This window comes from Salvelinus fontinalis, chromosome 26, assembly GCF_029448725.1.
Source record: "Salvelinus fontinalis isolate EN_2023a chromosome 26, ASM2944872v1, whole genome shotgun sequence".
Taxonomy (NCBI): Eukaryota; Metazoa; Chordata; class Actinopteri; order Salmoniformes; family Salmonidae; genus Salvelinus; species Salvelinus fontinalis.
The window spans coordinates 11,296,470-11,318,213 of record NC_074690.1 but is presented as its reverse complement, the minus strand read 5'-3'; the positions used below and the strand labels follow the sequence as shown (position 1 = coordinate 11,318,213).

The 21,744-nt window shown below is 42.2% G+C and overlaps 1 protein-coding gene across 2 annotated transcripts in view; it reads right to left on the bottom strand.

Moving 5' to 3' along the window:
* Nucleotides 1–1,289: 1,289 nt before the first annotated feature.
* LOC129823644 (glypican-5-like) overlaps nucleotides 1,290–21,744 on the bottom strand; it is a 275,132-nt gene continuing 254,677 nt past the window's right edge. For both annotated transcript variants that reach the window (XM_055882512.1, XM_055882513.1), the window contains one exon: nucleotides 1,290–1,526. In XM_055882512.1, the coding sequence (XP_055738487.1) occupies nucleotides 1,348–1,526 (179 nt within the window). In that variant the 3' untranslated portion in view covers nucleotides 1,290–1,347. The remainder of the gene's footprint in view (nucleotides 1,527–21,744) is intronic.

Below are 21,744 nucleotides of genomic sequence, written 5' to 3'. Positions count from 1 at the left end.
TACCAATAGATGCCCTTCTTTGCGAGGCATTGGAAAACCTCCCTGGTCTTTGTGGTTGAATCTTTGCTTGAAATTCCCTGCTGGACTGAGGGACCTTACAGATAACTGTATGTGTGGGGTACAGAGATGAGGTAGTCATTACAGAATCATGTTAAACACTATTATTGCACATGCAACTTATTATGTGACTTGTTAAGCAAATGTTTACTCCTGAACTTATTTAGTCTTTCCATAACAAAAGGGGTAAAAATACTTATTGACTCAAGACATTTCAGCTTTTCATTTTTTATTAATTTATAAAAATGTCTAAAAACATCATTCCACTTTGACATTATGGGGTATTGTGTGTGTAGGCCAGTGACAAAATATCTCAATTTAATCAACTTTAAATTCAGGCTGTAACACAACAAAACGTGTAAAAAGTAAAGGGGTGTGAATGCTTTCTGAAGGCACTTGTATGATCATTAGAGCGTATCCAATCAGCTATGCTGGCCTGGTAAAAGGTGATTGTTTTATTAATCTAGCACGCATTCCTTAAATGTATTCAAATAAACAGTTGAGAGTTTTGAAATTAAGTGAACTCTGCCCAATGACTTTAAAACCCAGGACAAGATTGGCTAGAGGCAAAGTGTCTACAGAGGCAAGTTCTGTAGCTGACCACATAGAAACCAGCAGCAGAAAGGTTAAAGTTGTGTGTGTGTGTGTGTGTGTGTGTGTGTGTGTGTGTGTGTGTGTGTGTGTGTGTGTGTGTGTGTGTGTGTGTTAAAGGGTGCCAACGTGTCTTTTGTGTGTGTGTATGTGTATGTGTATGTGTATGTGTGTGTGTGTGTGTGTGTGTGTGTGTGTGTGTGTGTGTGTGTGTGTGTGTGTGTGTGTGTGTGTGTGTGTGTGTGTGTGTGTGTGTGTGTGTGTGTGTGTGTGTGTGTGTGTGTATGCATGCTTGCCTGTGTTAGTGTTTGTGTGTGCAAGCATGCGCATGAGTGTGTGTTGTATATTGAGGCCCAGAAGTCCTGTGTGGTAGTCTGTCCTCTGATAGAAATATGAGTGCATTGTTGAAGCAGAGAGCAATAGAGCTGTGGAGGGAGGCTAGTGCCTGGACAAACACACTCCAGTCCACAGCATACACACAGGAAGCAGCAGGCAGAGTACCGGAACAATCTGCCTGTGTATGAGTGTGTGTGTGTGTGAGGAGCTCGTTCACACACTCACGTCTCTATGGGGCAACACAATCCCTTTCCGCCCCCACAAATGTCCTTATCCACCCTGCCCCCCCCCCCCCCCCCCTCAGATTAGTCTGTACTGTGTGTGTAGAGGGGGCCAGGCCAATAGGGGCATTATGCTGTGTTTTCAGAGCAGTTGCCACTGTAGAGCCAGAGTGGCCAGGAGCAAGGTGAGGGCCATGGGTGGAGACAGGCAGGCAGGGGGGCACCCTGCACCTCTCACCCTCACCACCGGGGGAGCACGACCTTCTGGGTTACTGCCTACAGGCTTATCATTGTTGGACCCCCCTGGTCGACCATCAGTGACTGGAGGAGAGAGGGAGGGAAAGGGAGAGGAAGAGAGAGAGAGACAGAGAGAGAACAAGATAAGTCAAGGTAAGACATACACAGTCGTTTTTAACTTTGTCAATCACCAGCTGTCATTCCTAACCTTAGTTGAATGGAAGTGTAATGAGTAATTGAAATGTACTGTAGGCCATACACCTATACAAACATACTACATAACCCCATCCCTCCCCCCAACTCCACCACACACACTGATTGAGGGGTGACTAGCTGTCTAATCTCCAGCACCTAATGAAAGCAGACCACCATAGTCCCAAGAACGCCAAGTTAGCCTGTCTAAATGACTATCGCCCCGTAGCACTCACATCTTCATCCATTAAATGCTTTGAAAGGATGGTCATCTCTCACATCCACACCATCATTCCAGACACCCTGGACCTACTCCATTTCGCATACCGCCCCAACAGATCCACAGACGACGCAATCTCTAAAGCACTCCACGCTGCCCTCTTAACACCTGGACAAGAGGAACATCTATGTGCAAATGCTGTTTATTGAGTACAGCTCAGCGTTCAACACCATAGTGCCATCCAAGCTAACAACCCTGGGACCCTCTCTCTGCAACTGGATTCTGGACTACCTGACAGGCTGCCCCAGGTGGTGAGGATAGGCAACAATACATCTGCCACACTGACCCTCAACACGTGGGCCCCTCAGGGGTGCGTGCCTAATCCCCTCCTGTACTTCTTGTTCACCCACAACCGCGTGGCCGCACACAACTCCACCATCATTAAGTTTGCCGACGACACAACGGTGGAAGGCCTGAACACCGATGACGATTAGACAGCCTATAGGGAGGAGGTCAGAGTCCCGTCAGAGTGGTGCCAGAACAACAACCTATCCCTCAACGTCAGCAAGACAAAGGAGCTGATCGTAACAACAGGAAACGGAGGGCCAAGCAAGCCCCCATTCACATTGACAGAGCTGTAGTGAAGCGGGTCGAGAGCTTCAAGTTTCTCTGTGTCCTCATCACTAAGGATCTATTATGGCCCACTCACACAAACACAGTCGTGAAGAGGGCACAACAATTCCGCTTCCCCGTCAGGAGGCTGAAAAGATTTGGCATGGGCCCTCAGATCCTCAAAAAGTTCTACAGCTGAAACATTAAGAGCATCTTGACTGGCTGCATCAGCACTTGGTATGGCAACTGCTTGGCATCCGATAGCAAGGCATTACAGAGGGTAGAGTGTACAGCCCAGTACATCACTGGGACCAAGCAGTGACAGAGGAAGGCCCTAAAAATTGTCTGACTCCAACCACCCAAGTCATAGACTGTTCTCTCTGCTACCGCACGGTAACGGTACTGATGCACCAAGTCTGGAACCAACAGGACCCTGAACATATTCTACTCCAAAGCCAAAAGACTGCTAAATAGTTAGTTAAATAGCTACCTGGACTATCTGCATTGACCCTTTTTGCACTAACTTGTTTGTCTCATCACACACCTCTGCTGCTACTGTTTATTGTCAGTCACTTTATTCCTAATTAAATCTACATATCTACCTCAATTACCTCATACCCCTGAATATCATCTCAGTACTGGTACACAGCCAAGTTATCGTTACTCATTGTGTATTTATTATTACTTTTATTAGTACGTGTTTTACTTTTCTAATATTTATCTTTTTATTTCTCTCTGCATTGTTGGGAAGGGCCCATAAGTAAGTATTTGTTTACAAGGCATGTGACAAATAAAATGTGATTTGATTTGAAAACCTTAGTATCAGTAGGTTATTTAAACCGTAGCATCTGTGGGTTATTTAAACCTTAGCATCTGTGGGTTATTTAAACCTTAGCATCTGTGGGTTATTTAAACATTAGCATCTGTGGGTTATTTAAACCTTAGCATCTGTGGGTTATTTAAACCTTAGCATCTGTGGGTTATTTAAACCTTAGCATCTGTGGGTTATTTAAACCTTAGCATCTGTGGGTTATTTAAACATTAGCATCTGTGGGTTATTTAAACCTTAGTATCTGTGGGTTATTTAAACCTTAGCATCCGTATGTTTGTCACAGAAGCTGAGGGTTGGAGAGAGGAGGGAAATTAAGCTAAAGTGCCAATGGTTATTGTTCCCTTTGAACACAATAGACAAAGATCGACAAAGCCATCACTTATCCCCAATCAGACTGCTGTCGTTGTTTCTACTAGAATGAATGCGATGCATCTGGTTAGGAGGCTGAAAGAGAAGATAATTCAATATCAGCCATGGGCCTGAGCATCTTAAGGCACTACACAAAGTTAACCACAAAGACAGTAACGTTTTTCACAATATTCCATCTTTCTTTTTTCTAATTTTCCTTCCTCCGTCTCTTCCGCTCCTCCTCTCTCACCATGCTCTCTCTTTCTCTCTACCCCTCTCTGCCCTCTATCGTTCTCTCTCTCTCTCTCCCCAGTCTCTACTACAGTATCATCTACCCCTCTCTGTCCTCTATCGTTCTCTCTTTCTCCCCAGTCTACTACAGTAGCATCTACCTCTCTCTCTCCCCAGTCTCTACTACAGTATCATCTACCTCTCTCTCTCTCCCCAGTCTCTACTACAGTATAATAATATAATTAGATCCTCTCTGTAAGACGTGGGTTTATCCTTCCCAAAATAAGCACTTCCTTAGCCCTGGACGCTATGTCAAGAGTTTTGATATACAGTATTGTTATTCTACACACTGATTTCTTTTTATTTTGGAGATATATTTAGCGTTTTTCTCCTGTCTTTGGTCATCTGATAGTCAACAAACTGGGAATCCTCCAGAACAGTCGTAACATCAATATCCATCAGTATACAGTAAGTGATGTGAACGGATGAGGGAAAAGTGCAAACAAGCAGTGAGAAAGTAGCTATGACAAGCTCTTAGAAGACACGTTGGACAAGCGTCCTTATTATACTAACTCAAATACTGTACAACACAGTAAAAAAATATTTTTCTTCAATTTTGTGCCTACTGAGGGTGACCCATTTTGTATTGGTGACAGTCTACACATTGATCCTATTCGTGTGCGTGCGTGTGTGTGTGTGTACAGTAACAATCCAAATTTGACACACCTACACATTCAAGGGTCTTTCTTTATCTTGACTAGTGAAGACATCAAAACTATGAAATAACACAAATGGAATCATGTAGTAACCAAAAAATTGTTAAACAAATCAAAATATATTTTAGGTTCTTCAAAGTAGCTACCCTTTGCCTACAGCTTTGCACACTCTTTGCATTCTCAACCAGCTTCACCTGGAATGCTTTTCAACAATCTTGTAGGAGTTCCCACATATGCTGAGCACTTGTTGGCTACTTTCCTTCACTATGAGGCCCACCTCATACCAAACCATCTCAATTGGGTTGAGGTCCGGTGATTGTGGAGGCCAGGTGATCTGATATAGCACTCCATCACTCTCCTTCTTGGTCAAATAGCCCTTACACAGCCTGGAGGTGTGTTGGGTCATTTCCCTGTTGAAAAATGAGTTATTGTGCCATGAACACAAGGTTTTAATCTGATTGTCAAACAAATCACTTCAAAAAGTAGCTTATCACCAGAGAAAGCATACAAGCGAGCAAAACAGCGCCACTCTTTCTTACTGTATGTAGCCCATGCATCTGATGCTATCTGGCCAAAAAGAGTATGACATGCCATAATCTTTTTGGCCAAACAGCATTAGATACATTGGCTACACATACATGTCCTCTGCCTCAAAGACGATGTCAGTATAACCAACACACCTGTGTTTTTACTAAAATAAATGTGCATTGTCTTCCGTTAGAGTCTAAGAGCCGGGATGTGTTTCTACTAAGCTAACATATGGATTTTTTTAAAGACGGTCATTTCAAGGATCATTTAGCCATTTGTTTTAGGACCCCTGTAGGTATTACAAAAAACATACAAAATGTATTTGATGAAACATTGAATTTGGCATTACTGCCATTAGCCCATATAAACGCATTGAATAACAGATTTACTACATGGAAAAACAGATACTTCCTTTTGAGAAAATGTTGGACTGTTTTTGAGTGTGTTTTTTTACTGTGGAATTACCCGTACTTGGAAATGACCTATTCACTTCCATACATGCTTTGGCCCGGTACCAGGTCACCTTCAGATGAGTCCCGTGACATTTTTGAGCCCAGACATGTGTGTGAGAAGAACGATTCTTGGGATATCTCCTGGTCTGACAAACACTGCTGTAGCTCGGCCACCTTCCACCGCAGATGAGGAAATCCGACATCGGCGAATGTGGTGGATTGAGATGCAGCCCATGCAAAAAAAACATCTCTCTAACTGACACATTTTGATGGGGAGTTTTAAAATGATTTGTTATGCCTTGAGCGCAGCATGGGGAGGCCTCAAGCAGACATTTTTTTGATATATTTTTTTATGTCCAGCTCATGAGGCCCCTTGATGATGTAAGGCCCGAGGCAATTGCCTCTTCTGCCTAATGGCAAGTCCACCAGCGAGTAACCGCATTCCACTGGGAAATCAATTTGAGGTACAAGGTTATGGTTTAGCATACACATTTAGTGTGTGTGTTTGTGTGCATACGTGTGTGTGTGCAACATCCAACCAGAGGAGTAGAGTTAGCTGTACTACTGTGTATTCTGTGTGCAAACGTTTCCCATCTTTCCCATCAGAGGTGAGAGACCCCTCAATATACCCATTACTCTCACAGTGGAAATAACTGTTTCTCTCCTCCTCTCCCTTCCCTTTTTCTCTTTCAGAGCATTCATCATTTCATTCCTCTATATGAAACATGCTCAGGTCACTGCAAGGGCAGATTTATACCTGCAGAGCATTGCTAGTTCACACACTCATGTGCAAACGTGAATACACACACACACACACACACACACACACACACACACACACACACACACACACACACACACACACACACACACACACACACACACACACACACACACACACACACACACGTTGCCTTCCCAGTCAAGTCATACAAGTGAGGGCATAGCCATGACCCCAGTGCACAAAGAAGCAGTCTAAAGGTTAAAGTCTGGTCTGGTACTGAAAACAGACAACCTTCACTCTTCTCTCTTTCTCCCTTCCTCTTTTGCTCCCTCTCTTCTTTTCCCTCTTCCTCTCTTTCATTCAGTCACCCTTGTCTCTCTTTCTCCACTTCTACCTCTCTCCCTCTCTCTCTCTTTTCTGTTAATTCTCTCCTTCAGCTGAGCTCCACAACTAAAGCCTCTTAGGGGGCTTCTGTCTGAGAAAGGCTGAGGGAGGAAATTGTGAATTCCTCTTGAAGTAGTGGATGTTTGATTTGAGTTGCCAAACGTCGCTTCAGGAGAACATGTGTAGAATATGAGAGACACAACACATTAATATCAAAAGGAGAAAAGTAAACTATAAAAACTTTGAGGTATAAGAGGTAATCATGAATGTGTTATGAGTTATTGTAACTCCAGGGATGAACATGTCAGGTGAAAGCTCAGTGAAAACAAGACAGACAATATTAATGCTATGGGGAGAGGGAGAAAGAGAGATAGAGGTCAAGATAGTTAGAGGTAGTGTGTGGCTCAGTTGGTAGAGCATGATGCTTGCAACAACAGGGTTGTTGGTTCAATTCCCACAGGGGAAAAATTCAAAAATGTATCCACTCACTAAATCGCTCTGGATAAGAGTGTCTTGATAAATAAGAGAAAGAAACCAAGACTGAAATGTATATTGAATTGTATAACCTTGTAGCTTTGGCAACACACATATTGTGTGAAATGATTGCTTTGGCAACACAAGTATCTTTGTTATGCCAATAAAGCATTTTAAATTAAATGTAATTGAGAGAGAGAGAGAGAGAGAGAGAGAGAGAGAGAGAGAGAGAGAGAGAGAGAGAGAGAGAGAGAGAGAGAGAGAGAGAGAGAGAGAGAGAGAGAGAGAGAGATGATAATGGTTATCTTAAGAGGCTAACAGATAGGGCAGGACTCAGCTGGCTCATCTGTCTCGCTCTAAAATCCTTCTAATGAGGATGGAGAGAGGGAGGAAGAGAGAGATAGCGGGAGAGAGGGGTGATTTGAGAGAAGGAGTGGAGACCAGGACACATTCAATCTGGCGTTTCAGCAGGGGGCTGAATAAATGCAAACAACCACCACCCCAAACGATACCATTATGGCTGTGTTTACACAGGCAGCTCAATTCTGATCTTTTTCCACTAATTGGTATTTTGACCAATAACATATCTTTTCACATCATATCTTTTTCGGAGCAGATCTGATTGGTCAAAAGACCAATTTGTGAAAAAAATATCAGAATTGGGCTGCCTGTGTAAACGCAGCCTAAAAGGACTGAGACATTATTAGGCTACGTTTACTCACACAGTCCAATTCAAATCCTTTGCCAATTATTTGCATATCTGATACCTATCTGAGCTTTTCCCCAAAAATTTGAACAGCAAAAAATACATGGAATTTCCAGTTAATACCACCATGTGTATCTGAATCCTGATACAAACCCGATCCCCCATATGCAACCTCTGTCTGGACACATTAAAAAGAATTCCCTCTGAAGTGTTTTTTATGCACATAACCTGCTGTTACCATGACAACCACCCAAAATCTAAAGGAACAGTGACAGGAAATGAGCATTGCATCTGTGTGCTACTGTACTTCAGAGGCTACATCAGTGTGACTGCGCAAACCTGATATGGTTCACATGTAAGAGTGTGACGAACTTCAATTCCATGTTGTCTCTGTGCTGCTGAGCTGATTGTTGCCACTTGGCTACATGCCAGACTTTGCCCTATTGACTTTAAATAACCGTTTAATCAAACGTTTAATAAAAATTTACCAAGGCCTTAGTTTTGTCCTTTCTCAACTTCTGTCATTCAACTTTTTCACCCCAGACACTATATCTGGACATGGTTCTATGGGACCTCCACCAACCAAAAAAGCTAAGTAGTAACATTAACATTATGCCCTCTAATTGCAGTTGCTGTACTCATAATATGCAGGACAACTATCGCCTTATGGTGAGGATAGCCGTGTTGTAAGCCTAACTTTAGACGCAATCGTTAGGCAAGGGCAATTTAAGTGTAGGAAAGGATGATTCAGTGTCTCTGCCACCAGTAAGTACAGATAGTACTATTAATCCCCCCGCACAGTCCACGCAGCCGGACAATTTTCTCAATGCTTCTGGAAAGAAATGCTGTTGGCATGCTCAACCGGTGTCATTCAGCCAACAGAAACTTTCAACCGGTTTTCCCTACTAACCAATGAGTTGGAGCCAGAGGTGGAGCATTCTCAGGTCTCTCCTCCACCTGTTACAGGGTCTGAGCCGCTGAAGCTTCCCACCATTAGCTCTGACAAACTGAAAACCCTAGTCATTGGCGACTCCATTACCCGCAATATCAGACTTAAAAATAATAATCATCCAGCGATCATACACTGTTTACCAGGGAGCAGAGCTACCGACGTAAAGGCTGATCTGAAGATCATACACTGTTTACCAGGGAGCAGAGCTACCGATGTAAAGGCTGATCTGAAGATGCCGGGTGAGGCTAAAACTGGCGAGTGTAGAGAGAATAGGGATATTGTTATGCACATCGGCACCAACGCTGTTAGGATGAAACAGCCAGAGGTCACTAAGCGCAACATAGCTTCAGCGTGTAAATTAGCCAGAAAGATGTCGGAATTGAGTAATTGTCTCTGGCCCCCTACCAGTTAGGGGGAGTGATGAGCTCTACAGCAGAGTCTCAACTCAATCGCTGTTTGAAGTGTTTTCTGCCCCTCCCAAAAGATTGAATTTGTAGATAATTGACCCTCTTTCTGGGAGTCACACACAAACAGGACCAAGCCTGGCCTGCTGAGGAGTGACGGACTGCATCCTTGCTGGAGGGGTGCGCTTATCTTATCTATCAACATAGACAGGGATCTAACTCCTCTAGCTCCACAATGAGATATGGTGCAGGCCAGGCAGCAGGTTGTTAGCCAGCTTGCCAGCTTAGTGGAGTCTGCCAATAGCACAGTCAATGTAGTCAGCTTAGTTTTCCCCATTGAGACCGTGTCTGTGCCTTGATCTAGGTCGGGAAAATCTAAAAATGGCGTTGTTCGCCTTAGCAATCTCACTGTAACAAAGACGACCTCCATCCTTGTCATTTTTAAAAGAGACTGTGATAATGCCTCACAACTCAGAATATAAATATTTAATATTAGATCCCTCACTTCCAAGGCAGTCATAGTCAATTAACTAAAAACTGATCATAAACTTGATGTGATTGTCCTGAGTGAAACATGGCTTAATTAAGCCTGATGAATTTTCAGAGTTTAATAAGGCCTCTCCTCCTGGTTACATTAGTGACCATATCACCTGTGCATTCTGCAAATACAGAGGTGTTACACATTAATTTGATAGCAAATGTACATTTATGAAAAAAATTGGTTTTCGTCTTTTGAGGCTCTAGTCATGAACCTTTTACAGGCCTCCTTGGTCATATACAGCGTTCCCTGAATTCCTAATCGGACCTTGTAGTCATGGCAGATAATATTCACATTTTTGGTGACTTCAATATTCACATGGAGAAATACATAGACCCATTCCAAAAGGCTTTTAGAGTTTTATCCAACATGTCTTGGGACCTACGCATTGCCACAATCATACCCTGGATTTAGTTTTGGGACTATCGGACCACCGCCTTATTACTTTTGCAATCGCAACAAATAATTTACTTAGATCCCAACCAAGGATTATCAAAAAGCTCTATAAATCCTCAAACAACCCAAAGATTCCTTGATGCCCTTCCAGACTCCATCCACCTACCGAAGGATGTCAGTGTATAAAAATTGGTTAACCGAGGATCTAAACTTAACCTTGCATAATATCCTAGATGCAGTCACACCGATAAAAACAAAAATGAGTCACAAGAAACAAACTTCCTGGTATACAGAAAATACCAGAGCCCTGAAGAAAGCTTCCAGAAATTTGGAACGGAAATGGCACTCCACCAAATTGGAAGTCTTCCGACTAGCGTTAAAATACAGTAACGTGCAATGTCGAAAATACCTCACTTCTGCCCGATCAGCCTATTTTTTGCAACCTGATTGAGGTGAATAAAAACAAATCAAAATGCATTTTGGGACACTGTTGCAAAGCTAAATAAAAACAGCATTCCCCAAGTGAAGTCGGCTTTCACTTCAGCAGTGATGAATTCATTAACTTCTTTGACGAAAAGATCATGATCATTAGAAAACAAATTACAGACTCCTCCTTGAATATGGCTATTTCTCCAAAACGCAGTTGTCCTAAGTCTGCACAGAACTGACAGGACCTCAGATAAATGTAAACACAAGTTTTTTAACAATGTATCCCTCAAAATATTAATGGAAACTGTAATGGCCTCAACCTTCAAGATGTCTCCAACTAAACTACTGAAAGAGCTTGGCCCTGCTATGTTGAACATAATAAACCCTATCCTCCAGATGTGTACCAAACTCACTTAAAGTGGCAGTAATAAAGCGTTTCCTGAAAAAGCCAAAACTTGACCTGGAAAATCGTCCTATATCAAATCTCCCATTCCTCTCAAATTTTTTGGAAAAACCTATTGCTCAGCAGTCTGGTTTAAAACCGCATCATAGTACTGAAATCGCACTTGTGAAGATGATAAATGACCTTTTAATAATGGCATCAGACCAAGGCTCTGCGTCCATCCTCATGCTACTAGACCTTAGTGCCGCTTTCAACACTATCGATCACCACATTATTTTGGAAAGATTGGAAACCATAATTGGTTTTGCCTGTTTTAGATCTTATTTGTTGGAAAGGAATCAGTTAGTCTCTGTGGATGGTTTGTCATCTGACAAATCAATGGTACATTTTGGTGTTCCTCAAGGTTCCATTCTAGGAGTACTATTTTTTTCACTATATATTCTACCTCTTGGTAATGTCATTTGGAAACACAATGTCAACTTTCACTGCTATGCAGACGACACACAGCTATACATTGATGAAACATGGTGAAACCCCAAAATTGCCTACCCTGGAAGCCTGTGTTTCAGACATAAGGAAGTTGATGCCATAATTGTTTTAACTTTTAAAGTTAGGCAAAACAGAGACGCTAGTTGTAGGTCCCAAGACGCAAAGATATCTTCTGTCAGATCTGACAATGAATCTCGATGGTTGAACAGTCGTCAAAAATAAAATAGAGAAGGACCTAGGCGTTACTCCTTCGACGACCATATAAAAAATATTTCAATAGGAGACTTTATTCATCTTCGTTACATTGCGAAAATCTTAAACTTGTTGTCCAAATTTGATGCAGAAAAGCAAATCCATAGATTGGACTACTGCAATGCTCCACTCACTGGCTACGTGGATAAGGGACTAAATAAACTTCAGCTAGTGCTAAATACTGCTGCTAGAATCTTGACTAGAATCCCCCAAAAGTATCATATTACCCCAGTGCTAGCCTCCCTACACTGGCTTCCTGTTAAGGCTAGGGCTGAGGTTTTACTGCTAACCTACAAAGCAGTACATGTACTTGCTCCTACCTACCTTGGTTCTGCTGTACATACCTACATGTGCGCTACGGTCACAAGATGCAGGCCTCCTTTTTCCCCCCTAGAATTTCTAAGGAAACAGCTGGAGGCAAGGCCTTCTCCTATAGAGCTACATTTTTGTGGAATGGTCTGCTGATCCATGTGAGAGACGTAGACTCGGTCTCAACCTTTAGGTCTTTTCTGAAGACTCATCTTCAGTAAGTCCTATGATTGACCTTAACTTTTTTGGGATAGGGGGCAGTATTCGGAAGTTTGGATGACTGAGGTGCCCAAAGTAAACTGCCTGCTACTCAGGCCTAGAAGCTAGGATATGCATTTAATTGGTAGATTTGGATGGAAAACTCTAAAGTTTCCAAAACTGTTCAAATAATGTCTGTGGGTATAACAGAACTGATATTGCAGGCGAAAACCTGTGGAAAATCCATCCAGGAAGTGCTATTATATTGAAATGGCTGTTTTTCCATTGAAAGCCTATCCACCATACAAAGACTTATGACGCAGTTCCCAATCCCTATGGCTTCCACTACATGCGGCCAGTCTTTCGGCATTGTTTCAGGCATTTACTCTGAAAAATGAGCGAGAAACACCACTTTCAATGAGAGGTCAGTGGAAATTTCCAGAGATGTGTTCTGAGCGATACCGAGAGAGAACCTTTCTTGTTTCTCCTTTTCTATTGACAAAGCTATTGTCCGGTTGAAATATTATCGATTATTTATGACAAAAACAACCTGACGATTGATTATAAACATCGTTTGACATATTTCTACGAACTTTTATGGTACTTTTCAGATTTTTTGTCTGCCTGCTGTGACCGCGCTTTGTAGCAATGGAATACTGAACAAAACGCACCAACAAAACGGAGGTTTTTGGACATAAACAGGAACTTTATCGAACAAAACAAACATTTATTATGTAACATGGAGTCTTGTGAGTGCAATCATATGAAGATCATCAAAGGTAAGTGATAAATTAGATCGCTATTTCTGACTTTTGTTACTCCTCTACTTGGCTGGTTACTGTTTGTAATGATTTGTCTGCTGGGCGCTGTTCTCAGATAATCGCATGGTTCGCTTTCGCCGTAAGGCCTTTTTGAAATCTGACACAGTGGTTGGATTAACAAGAAGTTTATCTTTAACTTCTACTGCCTCAGAAACCCGGATCCGGGAGCACCCCCCACCACCCCCGCCAGTAAAAAAGCTGAATAGCATAGCCTAGCATAGCGTCACAAGTAAATACTAGCATCTAAATATCATTCAATCACAAGTCCAAGATACCAGATGAAAGATCCACTTCTTGTGAATCCAGCAATCATTTCAGATTTTTAAAATGTTTTACAGGGAAGACACAATATGTAAATCTATTAGCTAACCACGTTAGCAAAAAACACAATTTTTCTTTGTCCACCATTTTTTCTCACCACCAGTAGCTATCACCAATTCGGCCAAATAAAGATATTGATAGCCACTAACCAAGAAAAAACCTCATCAGATGACAGTCTGATAACATATTTATTGTATAGGATAGGTTTTGTTAGAAAAATGTGCATATTTCAGGTATAAATCATAGTTTACAATTGCACCCACCATCACAACTCGACTAGAATAAATACAGAGAGCAACGTGTATTACCTAATTACTAATCATAAAACATTTCTTAAAAATACACAGCGTACACTAATTGAAAGACACAGATCCTGTGAATCCAGACAATATTTCAGATTTTCTAAGTGTCTTACAGCGAAAACACAATAAATCGTTATATTAGCATAGCACATGTGCAAACATTACCCCAGCATTGATTCACGGCAAAAAGAGCGATAGCATTATCACCACCAAAATGTATTCATTTTTTCACTAACCTTCTCAGAATTCTTCAGATGACACTCCTGTAACATCATATTACAACATACATATAGAGTTTGTTCGAAAATGTGCATATTTAGCCACCAAAATCGTGGTTATACAATGAGAATAGTAGCCAAGCTGGTCAGAAAATGTCGGGCGCCATATTGGACAGTGATCTACTCTTATACATAAATACTCATAAACTTGACTAAAAAATACAGGGTGGACAGCGATTGATAGACAATTTAGTTCTTAATGCAATCGCTGAATTACATTTTTTAAATTATCCTTACTTTTCAATACAGGTTGCGCCAAAGCGAAGCTACACCAAAGAAAATGGCGGCAAAAGCGTTTAACATTTTTCGACAGAAACACGATTTATCATCATAAATAGTTCTTACTATGAGCTGTTCTTCCATCAGAATCTTGGGCAATGAATCCTTTCTCCGGTCTAATCGTCTTTTGGTCGAAAGATGTCCTCTTGTCCCGTCGAAATGGCCACTAACGTTCACCATGCACTCGAAAAGTGCCCAGCTCCTCGAAGTGCGTCACACAGAAATGCCATAAAATCGCCCTAAACGGATATAAATTGCTATAAAACGGTTCAAATTAACGACCTTATGATGTTTTTAACACCTATAACGAGTAAAAACATGACCGGAGAAATATTACTGGCTAAACAACAGCTTGGAAGGAGGCAAGTCCGACGTCCATCGTGCGTCAGGCGCAGAGACGAAAAGAAAGCTACTTCCGGTCATTGGTGTTTTATACAGGCCCTGATTGCGCAATCGACTCCATTCAAAGCGTCACCACTTACTGACATCTAGAGGAAGACGTAGGCAGTGTTTGTTTCTCCATAGCATTTACAGGGACATTAAAACTGACCTGGGAACAGGGGCCAAGATTTCTGAAATCTCACTCCCTGTCATGAAAAGTGCTGTAGAAGTAGTTCTGTTTCACTCATAGACATAATTCCAACGGCTATAGAAACTAGAGAGTGTTTTCTATCCAATAATAATAATAATAATATGCATATTGTACGAGCAAGAATTGAGTACTAGGCAGTTTAATCTGGAGACCGATTTATGCTAAGTCGAAACAGCACCCCCTATATTCGCAAGAAGTTTTTAAGCTGATGTATAACACTTGTATCTTTTATGTATGTTTATTATGAGAATTTCTGTTTTGTTGAGTTTCACGCTCTGCAATTTCACCGGATGTTGTTTGAGACAGTGGATTACTGAACAAAACGCACCAACAAAACAGAGGTTTTTGGATATAAAGAGGGACTTTATCGAACAAAACAAACATTTATTTGGTAACTGGAAGTCTTGTGAGTGCAACCATATGACGATCAAAGGGAAGTGATACATTTTATCGCTATTTCTGACCTTTGTTACTCCTCTACTTGGCTGGTTACTGTTTGTAATGATTTGTCTGCTGGGCAGTCCTCAGTCCTCAGATAATCGCATGGTATGCTTTCGCCGTAAAGTATTTTTGAAATCTGACATTGTGGTTGGATTAACAAGATGCTTATGTTTAAGCCGATGTATAACACTTGTATGTTTTAGGAATTTTTATTATGAGTATTTCTGTTGTTGAATTTGGCACTCTGTAATTTCACTGGCTGTTGTCGAGGACGCTACCGTCCCACCTATCCTAAAGAAGTTAACTGGGATTCTCTGCCCCTGACCCTATTACAGGGGCTGAATCACTGGCTTGCTGGCGCTCGCTCTCCCATCCTTCTGGCCTAGGGGTGCGAAGAAGAATGGCAAGGCACTGGAGTGACGAACCACCCTTGCTGTTTCTGCCTGACCGGCTCCCCTCTCTTCAGTGAGATTCCTTGCCTCTGACCCTATTACGGGGCTAAGTCACTTGCTTGCTCGCGCTCTTCCATCCTTCCTGTCCTCGGGGTCGTGTGGTGGGGAGATCTTTGTGGGCTATACTCGGTCTTGTCTCTGGGTAGTAAGTTATTGGCCTGTTGATATCCTTTTAGTGGTGTGGGGGCTGTGCTTTGCCAAAGTGGGTGGGATTATATCCTGCCTGGTTGTCCCTGTTCGGGGGTAACTTTGGACAGGGCCACAGTGTCCCCCCCCCCACTCAGTCTCCTGTATCTATGCTGCAATAGTCTATGGGCCGGGGGCTAGGGTCAGTCTGTTATATCTGATGTAATTCTCCTGTCTTATCTTGTGTCCTGTGTGATCTTAGATATGCTCCCTCTAATTCTCCCATCTCTCTCTCGCTCTCTCTCTCCCCCTCGAAGGACTTGAGCCCTAGGACCATGCCTCGGGAGTACCTGGCCTGGCGACTCTTGGCTGTCCCCGTCCCTAGTCCAACTGGTCATGCTGCTGACACAGTTTCTGCTGTTCTGCATGGGGCTATGGAAGCCTTACCTGTTCACCGGACCACCCCCACGGCACATGCTGTCTCGACCTCTAAATGCTCGGCTATGAAAAGACAACTGACATTAATTCCCAAGGTGCTGAACTCCCAAGGTGCACCCTCTACAACCACTGTGATTAATATTTATGAACATTTGAACATCTTTCAGAGCGATCTGGCCTTAAAGGTCATGCACTCTTATAATCTACACCCGGCACAGCCAGAAGAGGACTGGCCACGCCTCAGAGCCAGGATCCTCTCTAGGTTTTTTCCTAGGTTCCTGCCTTTCTACATCTGCATTGCTTGCTCTCTGTGGTTTTAGGCTTGGTTTCTGTATAAGCACTTTGTGATAACTGCTGTTGGAAAAAGGGCTTTATAAATACATTTGATTGACTTACTGCCAGTGACTTACTGCCACTTAAAACATTTATATTTACATTTAAGTCATTTAGCAGACGCTCTTATCCAGAGCGACTTACAAATTGGTGCATTCACCTTATGATATCCAGTGGAACAACCACTTTACAATAGTGCATCTAAATCTTTTAAGGGGGGGGGGGGGGGGTGGTTAGAATGATTACTTTATCCTATCCTAGGTATTCCTTAAAGAGGTGGGGTTTCAGGTTAAAACCTCTCTGGACCACCCATCCCAGATCCAGGATAACTGTCATCAGAAACGCTGACTAGCATATCCTAGCCTAGCGCCACAGGGATATAATATAATATAATTTCATGAAATCACAAGTCCAATACAGCAAATGAAAGATAAACATCTTGTGAATCCAGCCAACACGTCTGATTTTTAAAATGTTTTACAGCGAAAACACAACATATATTTATGTTAGCTCACCACAATATCCAAAAACACACCGCCATTTTTTCACAGCAAAGATAGCTTTCACAAAACCTACAAATAGAGATATAAATTAATCACTAACCTTTGAACAACTTCATCAGATGACAGCCATATGACATCATGTTATACAATACGTTTATGTTTTGTTCGATTATGTGCATATTTATAGCCACAAATCGTGGTTTTACATTGGCGCCATGTTCAGAAATGGCTCCAAAATAGCGAAAGTAATTACAGATAGCCACGTGAAATACAGAAATGCTCATCATAAACTTTGATGAAAGATACATGCTTAACATATAATTAAAGATACACTGGTGCTTAATGCAACCGCTGTGTTAGATTTAAAAAATAACTTTAGTAAAAAGCACAGCATGCAATAATCTGAGACAGCGCTCAGCCATTCTCCGCCATGTTGGAGTCAACAGAAATACGAAATTACATCATAAATATTCCCTTACCTTTGATGATCTTTCATCAGAATGCAGTGCCAGTAATCCTAGTTCCACAATAAATCGTTTTTTTGTTTTATAAAGTCTATTACTTTTGTCGAATTAGCAACTTTAGCTAGCATGTGTAGTTCATGTGTCCATTGAACTTTACGCTAATGAACGAAAACTTCAAAAAGTGATATTACAAATCGAATAAACTGGTCAAACTCAGTTGAGAATCAGTCTTCAGGATGTTGTTCTCATATATATCCAAAAACGTCCCAGACGGAGCATTTCTTCATGTCTATCTAACACATTGCAGACAAGGACATCACATGCGTAGTGTGTGTGGCCAAGAACTGACAATATGCCTGACCTGTCACTCCTAAGGCTCTCATTCGGTCCCACATCAGGATAGACGCTTCATTCCACGTTCTACTGCCTGTTGACATCTAGTGGAAGGCGTATGAAGTGCATACAGATCCATAAATATAAGGCAATTGAATAGGCGATGTCTTTCACAGCGACCCATTTCAGAATTTTCACTTCCTGTTTGGAAGTTTGCCTGCCATATGAGTTCTGTTTTACTCACAGATATAATTCAAACAGTTTTAGAAACTTCAGAGTGTTTTCTATCCAATAGTAATAATAATATGCATATCATATATTCTAGGACAGAGTACGAGGCTGTTTAATTTGGGCACCAATTCATCCAAAAGTGAAAATGTCGCCCCGTAGTCTTAAGAAGTTTTAAAAGTGTTGCGATCTGACCCTTTTTTCCCATTTTCTCCTAAAATGACATACCTAAATCTAACTGCCTGTAGCTCAGGACCTGAAGCAAGGATATGCATATTTTTGATACCATTTGAAAGGAAACACTTTGAAGTTTGTGGAAATGTGAACTTAATGTAGGAGAATATAACACATTAGATCTGGTAAAAGATAATACAAAACAAAAAAGGATGCATTTTCTATTTTAATCATCTTTGAAATGCAAGTGAAAGGCCATAATATAACATCAATGCATGACAATACACGTAAACATATCTGTTGGAAGCAGATGGTTAACAGCGCTTTTGTGCTACATTGTATCGGATTAGAATCCTTAGAACGCTGTGAAGGGATATACAGTGTCATTCTAGGTACAAATGCTATTGAGGGGAAAAGAGAAAGAGAGGCTGTGGTGTCATCTGTCCAGAGATGGTGTGGTAGTCCCAGGAGATAGGTCATCCTCCCAGGACAGTCGCACAGAGCTCAATGTCAGGGGTGATGGGGCTGGGGGGACTGTGTGTGTGTATGTGTGTGTGTGTGGAGGATGAGTGGTGGCAGTGTTCATTTGGCGCCAGGCGTAGAGGAGAGGGTACAATGCTAGTTTGTCAGCAGGTGTCTCAGAGCCTCAAGGCGAGAGGCATCAAACACTGTTCTGTCAATAGGAACAGATACATTGAATACAGGCCTATTTACTTGGAATGGTAAGGTCTTTATGGATACATTGGTAAATTATTGTCAAAAGACCAATTAGTAAAAACAAATATAATTGGGCTGCTTGTGTAAACTCAGCGTATCTAACAGAGGAGGCTGGTGGGAGTAGCTATACGAGGGCGGGCTCATTGTAATCCTCCTATAGCTCATTTCACCAGCCTCCTCTTGTATCTAAAGCCTTTTGTGGAAGATCACATTTCTAACCAAGGACACATCTTCCCTTAATGGACATCTTCCCCACTTGAGTCCTCCATATCTGAATAATCTGAATCAGTACTCAAGGACACTGCAGGGCCAAACTCCATTGAATGGGAATGACATCCATGAATGACATGGTATGGTATCCAAGAGGAATTCACATTAAAGCACATTCCAAAAACATAGAAGCTCAGAAGCTCTTCTGGGCCCCTATTCATAAAGTGTCTCAGAGTAGGAGTGCTGATCTAGGATCAGTTTTGCTTTATAGATCAAAATGAATATGATTGCATGGACAGGGATCCTGGATCAGCCCTCCTACTACTTACTCTAAGAGGCCCTGAACCTGGGTGAACAGACAGCTAGCTAGTTCCAGTCCTAGAGGATGACAGTACTGTAGTTCCAGACCTAGAGGATGACAGTACTGTAGTTCCAGTCCTAGAGGATGACAGTACTGTAGTTCCAGTCCTAGAGGATGACAGTACTGTAGTTCCAGTCCAAGAGGATGACAGTACTGTAGTTCCAGTCCTAGAGGATGACAGTACTGTAGTTCCAGTCCTAGAGGATGACAGTACTGTAGTTCCAGTCCTAGAGGATGACAGTACAGTATTTCCAGACCTAGAGGATGACAGTACTGTACTGTAGTTCCAGTCCTAGAGGATGACAGTACTGTAGTTCAGGGAGGTGTTATAGCTGAAAGCTGTTGTTGATAGAAACTGTTTGATCGTTCCCAGCCCTCCCTGTTTCATAATAAACTAGAATTATCACATTGCTGCTTCTACAGACGTGCTGACAGACACACTGGCAGAAAAACACTGGATGATACATACATAGTGTGTTATCCCCAGGCTGTGTTGAGTCTCAGCACACACACACACAGAGTCACTGGATCAGCAGCAGGTGTAATGATGGTGCAGGATTAAGGATTACTACAAGGCAGGCCAGCGATAAAAGGGCTTTAACGAAATAAGCGCAGGTACATCTAGGGAGACGTGAAGGCAGGCAGGCAGGCAGGCAAACAGTGGTTGACAAGCTCCATGATGAGAGTGTCTCTGTGAACACCACCCGCCAGGCTGCTGCTGCAAGATGGAGTAGCTGTGCTGAATCAGCGCGTTCTGCTCAGCCAGCACACCTCCATATGTTTACTTACACACACATAGTCAGAGAGCACGCGCACACACTCTGGCGCGTTACATATATTAAGGTATGCGCCGTTAAGCGCATAACACCAATGCACACACTGATTATGTGTTGTGTATGCTTACAGACACACACAAACACAGGCTTCACACACACCAGGGTTTCTGTAAGCAGGCAATTGGGCCTGTTGCCGCCAAAATTGACCAGGAGAAAAACAATTTCGTTGTTAAATAATTGATGGAAATACCAAATCGATGTAAATACATTTGACGGTCATGCTTATCTGTCTATTTGCATAATTTAATGGAATTACAGTTTTTTACGATTGCTTACACAATTAAATGTAACTTTTCCCACAATTAGCAAAACCTTACACTCAAGGAGCAAAACACAAGGCTAGATTTGCACAACTGTAAGCACATTGTCAGCTTCACACTATTTGCAAAACATTACACACAGTGATTTGCAAAACACTAAACACACTTGTATACATCAGACACAGAAGTATATCATGATGTCACTTCCTTGCAATTCCAAAGCACTGACTGTCAAATTACCACACCTATGAGCCAATCTGTTAAACACAGCCATCAGGTGCACAAACACATGATAGCTAAATTGTAGACACACCAATCAGGTTTAAGCACTATAAAAATGCAGCAGGTAGGTTCACCTGCCTTCAACCAAAATGGAAGGAGTCAGAAGAAGAGTGAGGGTGAGAGGAGGAGTACACAGAGGAGGAGGAGGAGAAGGAGGAAGAGGCAGAGGCCGAGCCAGAGGTCAAGGAAGACCTGAAGCAGGAGGAGAACGTGCACAAAGAAGAAGAGGACCAAACTTATCAAATGACATTCGTGCAACACTAGTGGACCATGTTGTGAACCACGGATTGACGCTGAGGGAGGCTGGACTGAGAGTTCAGCCAAATCTTAGCAGATATACAGTGGCATCTGTCATAAGGACTTTTCGACAGGAAAACAGGTAAAAGAAGATCTGTCTACAGTTACAGTAATCAGCCGCTTATTGTATGCACCATATCAGCATTTGTGATACCCCTTCCTGTGACATTGTACAGTAAGTTACATGTATTATTCTCTACATAGGATTGAGGGTCGGGAACGACAAGGAGGAAGGGGGCCCATATTCACGCAAGAACAAGAGCGAGAGATAATAAACATGGTTTTGGCCAATAATGCTATCAGGCTCAGAACTACAAGCCAACATTATCTGTGACCATGCCATTTTCAATAATGTCCATCAGGTCTCTCAGTCAACACTGGCACGCATCCTGAAAAGACATCAGGTTGAAATGAAACAACTTTACTGAGTGCCTTTTGAGCGGAATTCAGAGAGGGTCAAACGGC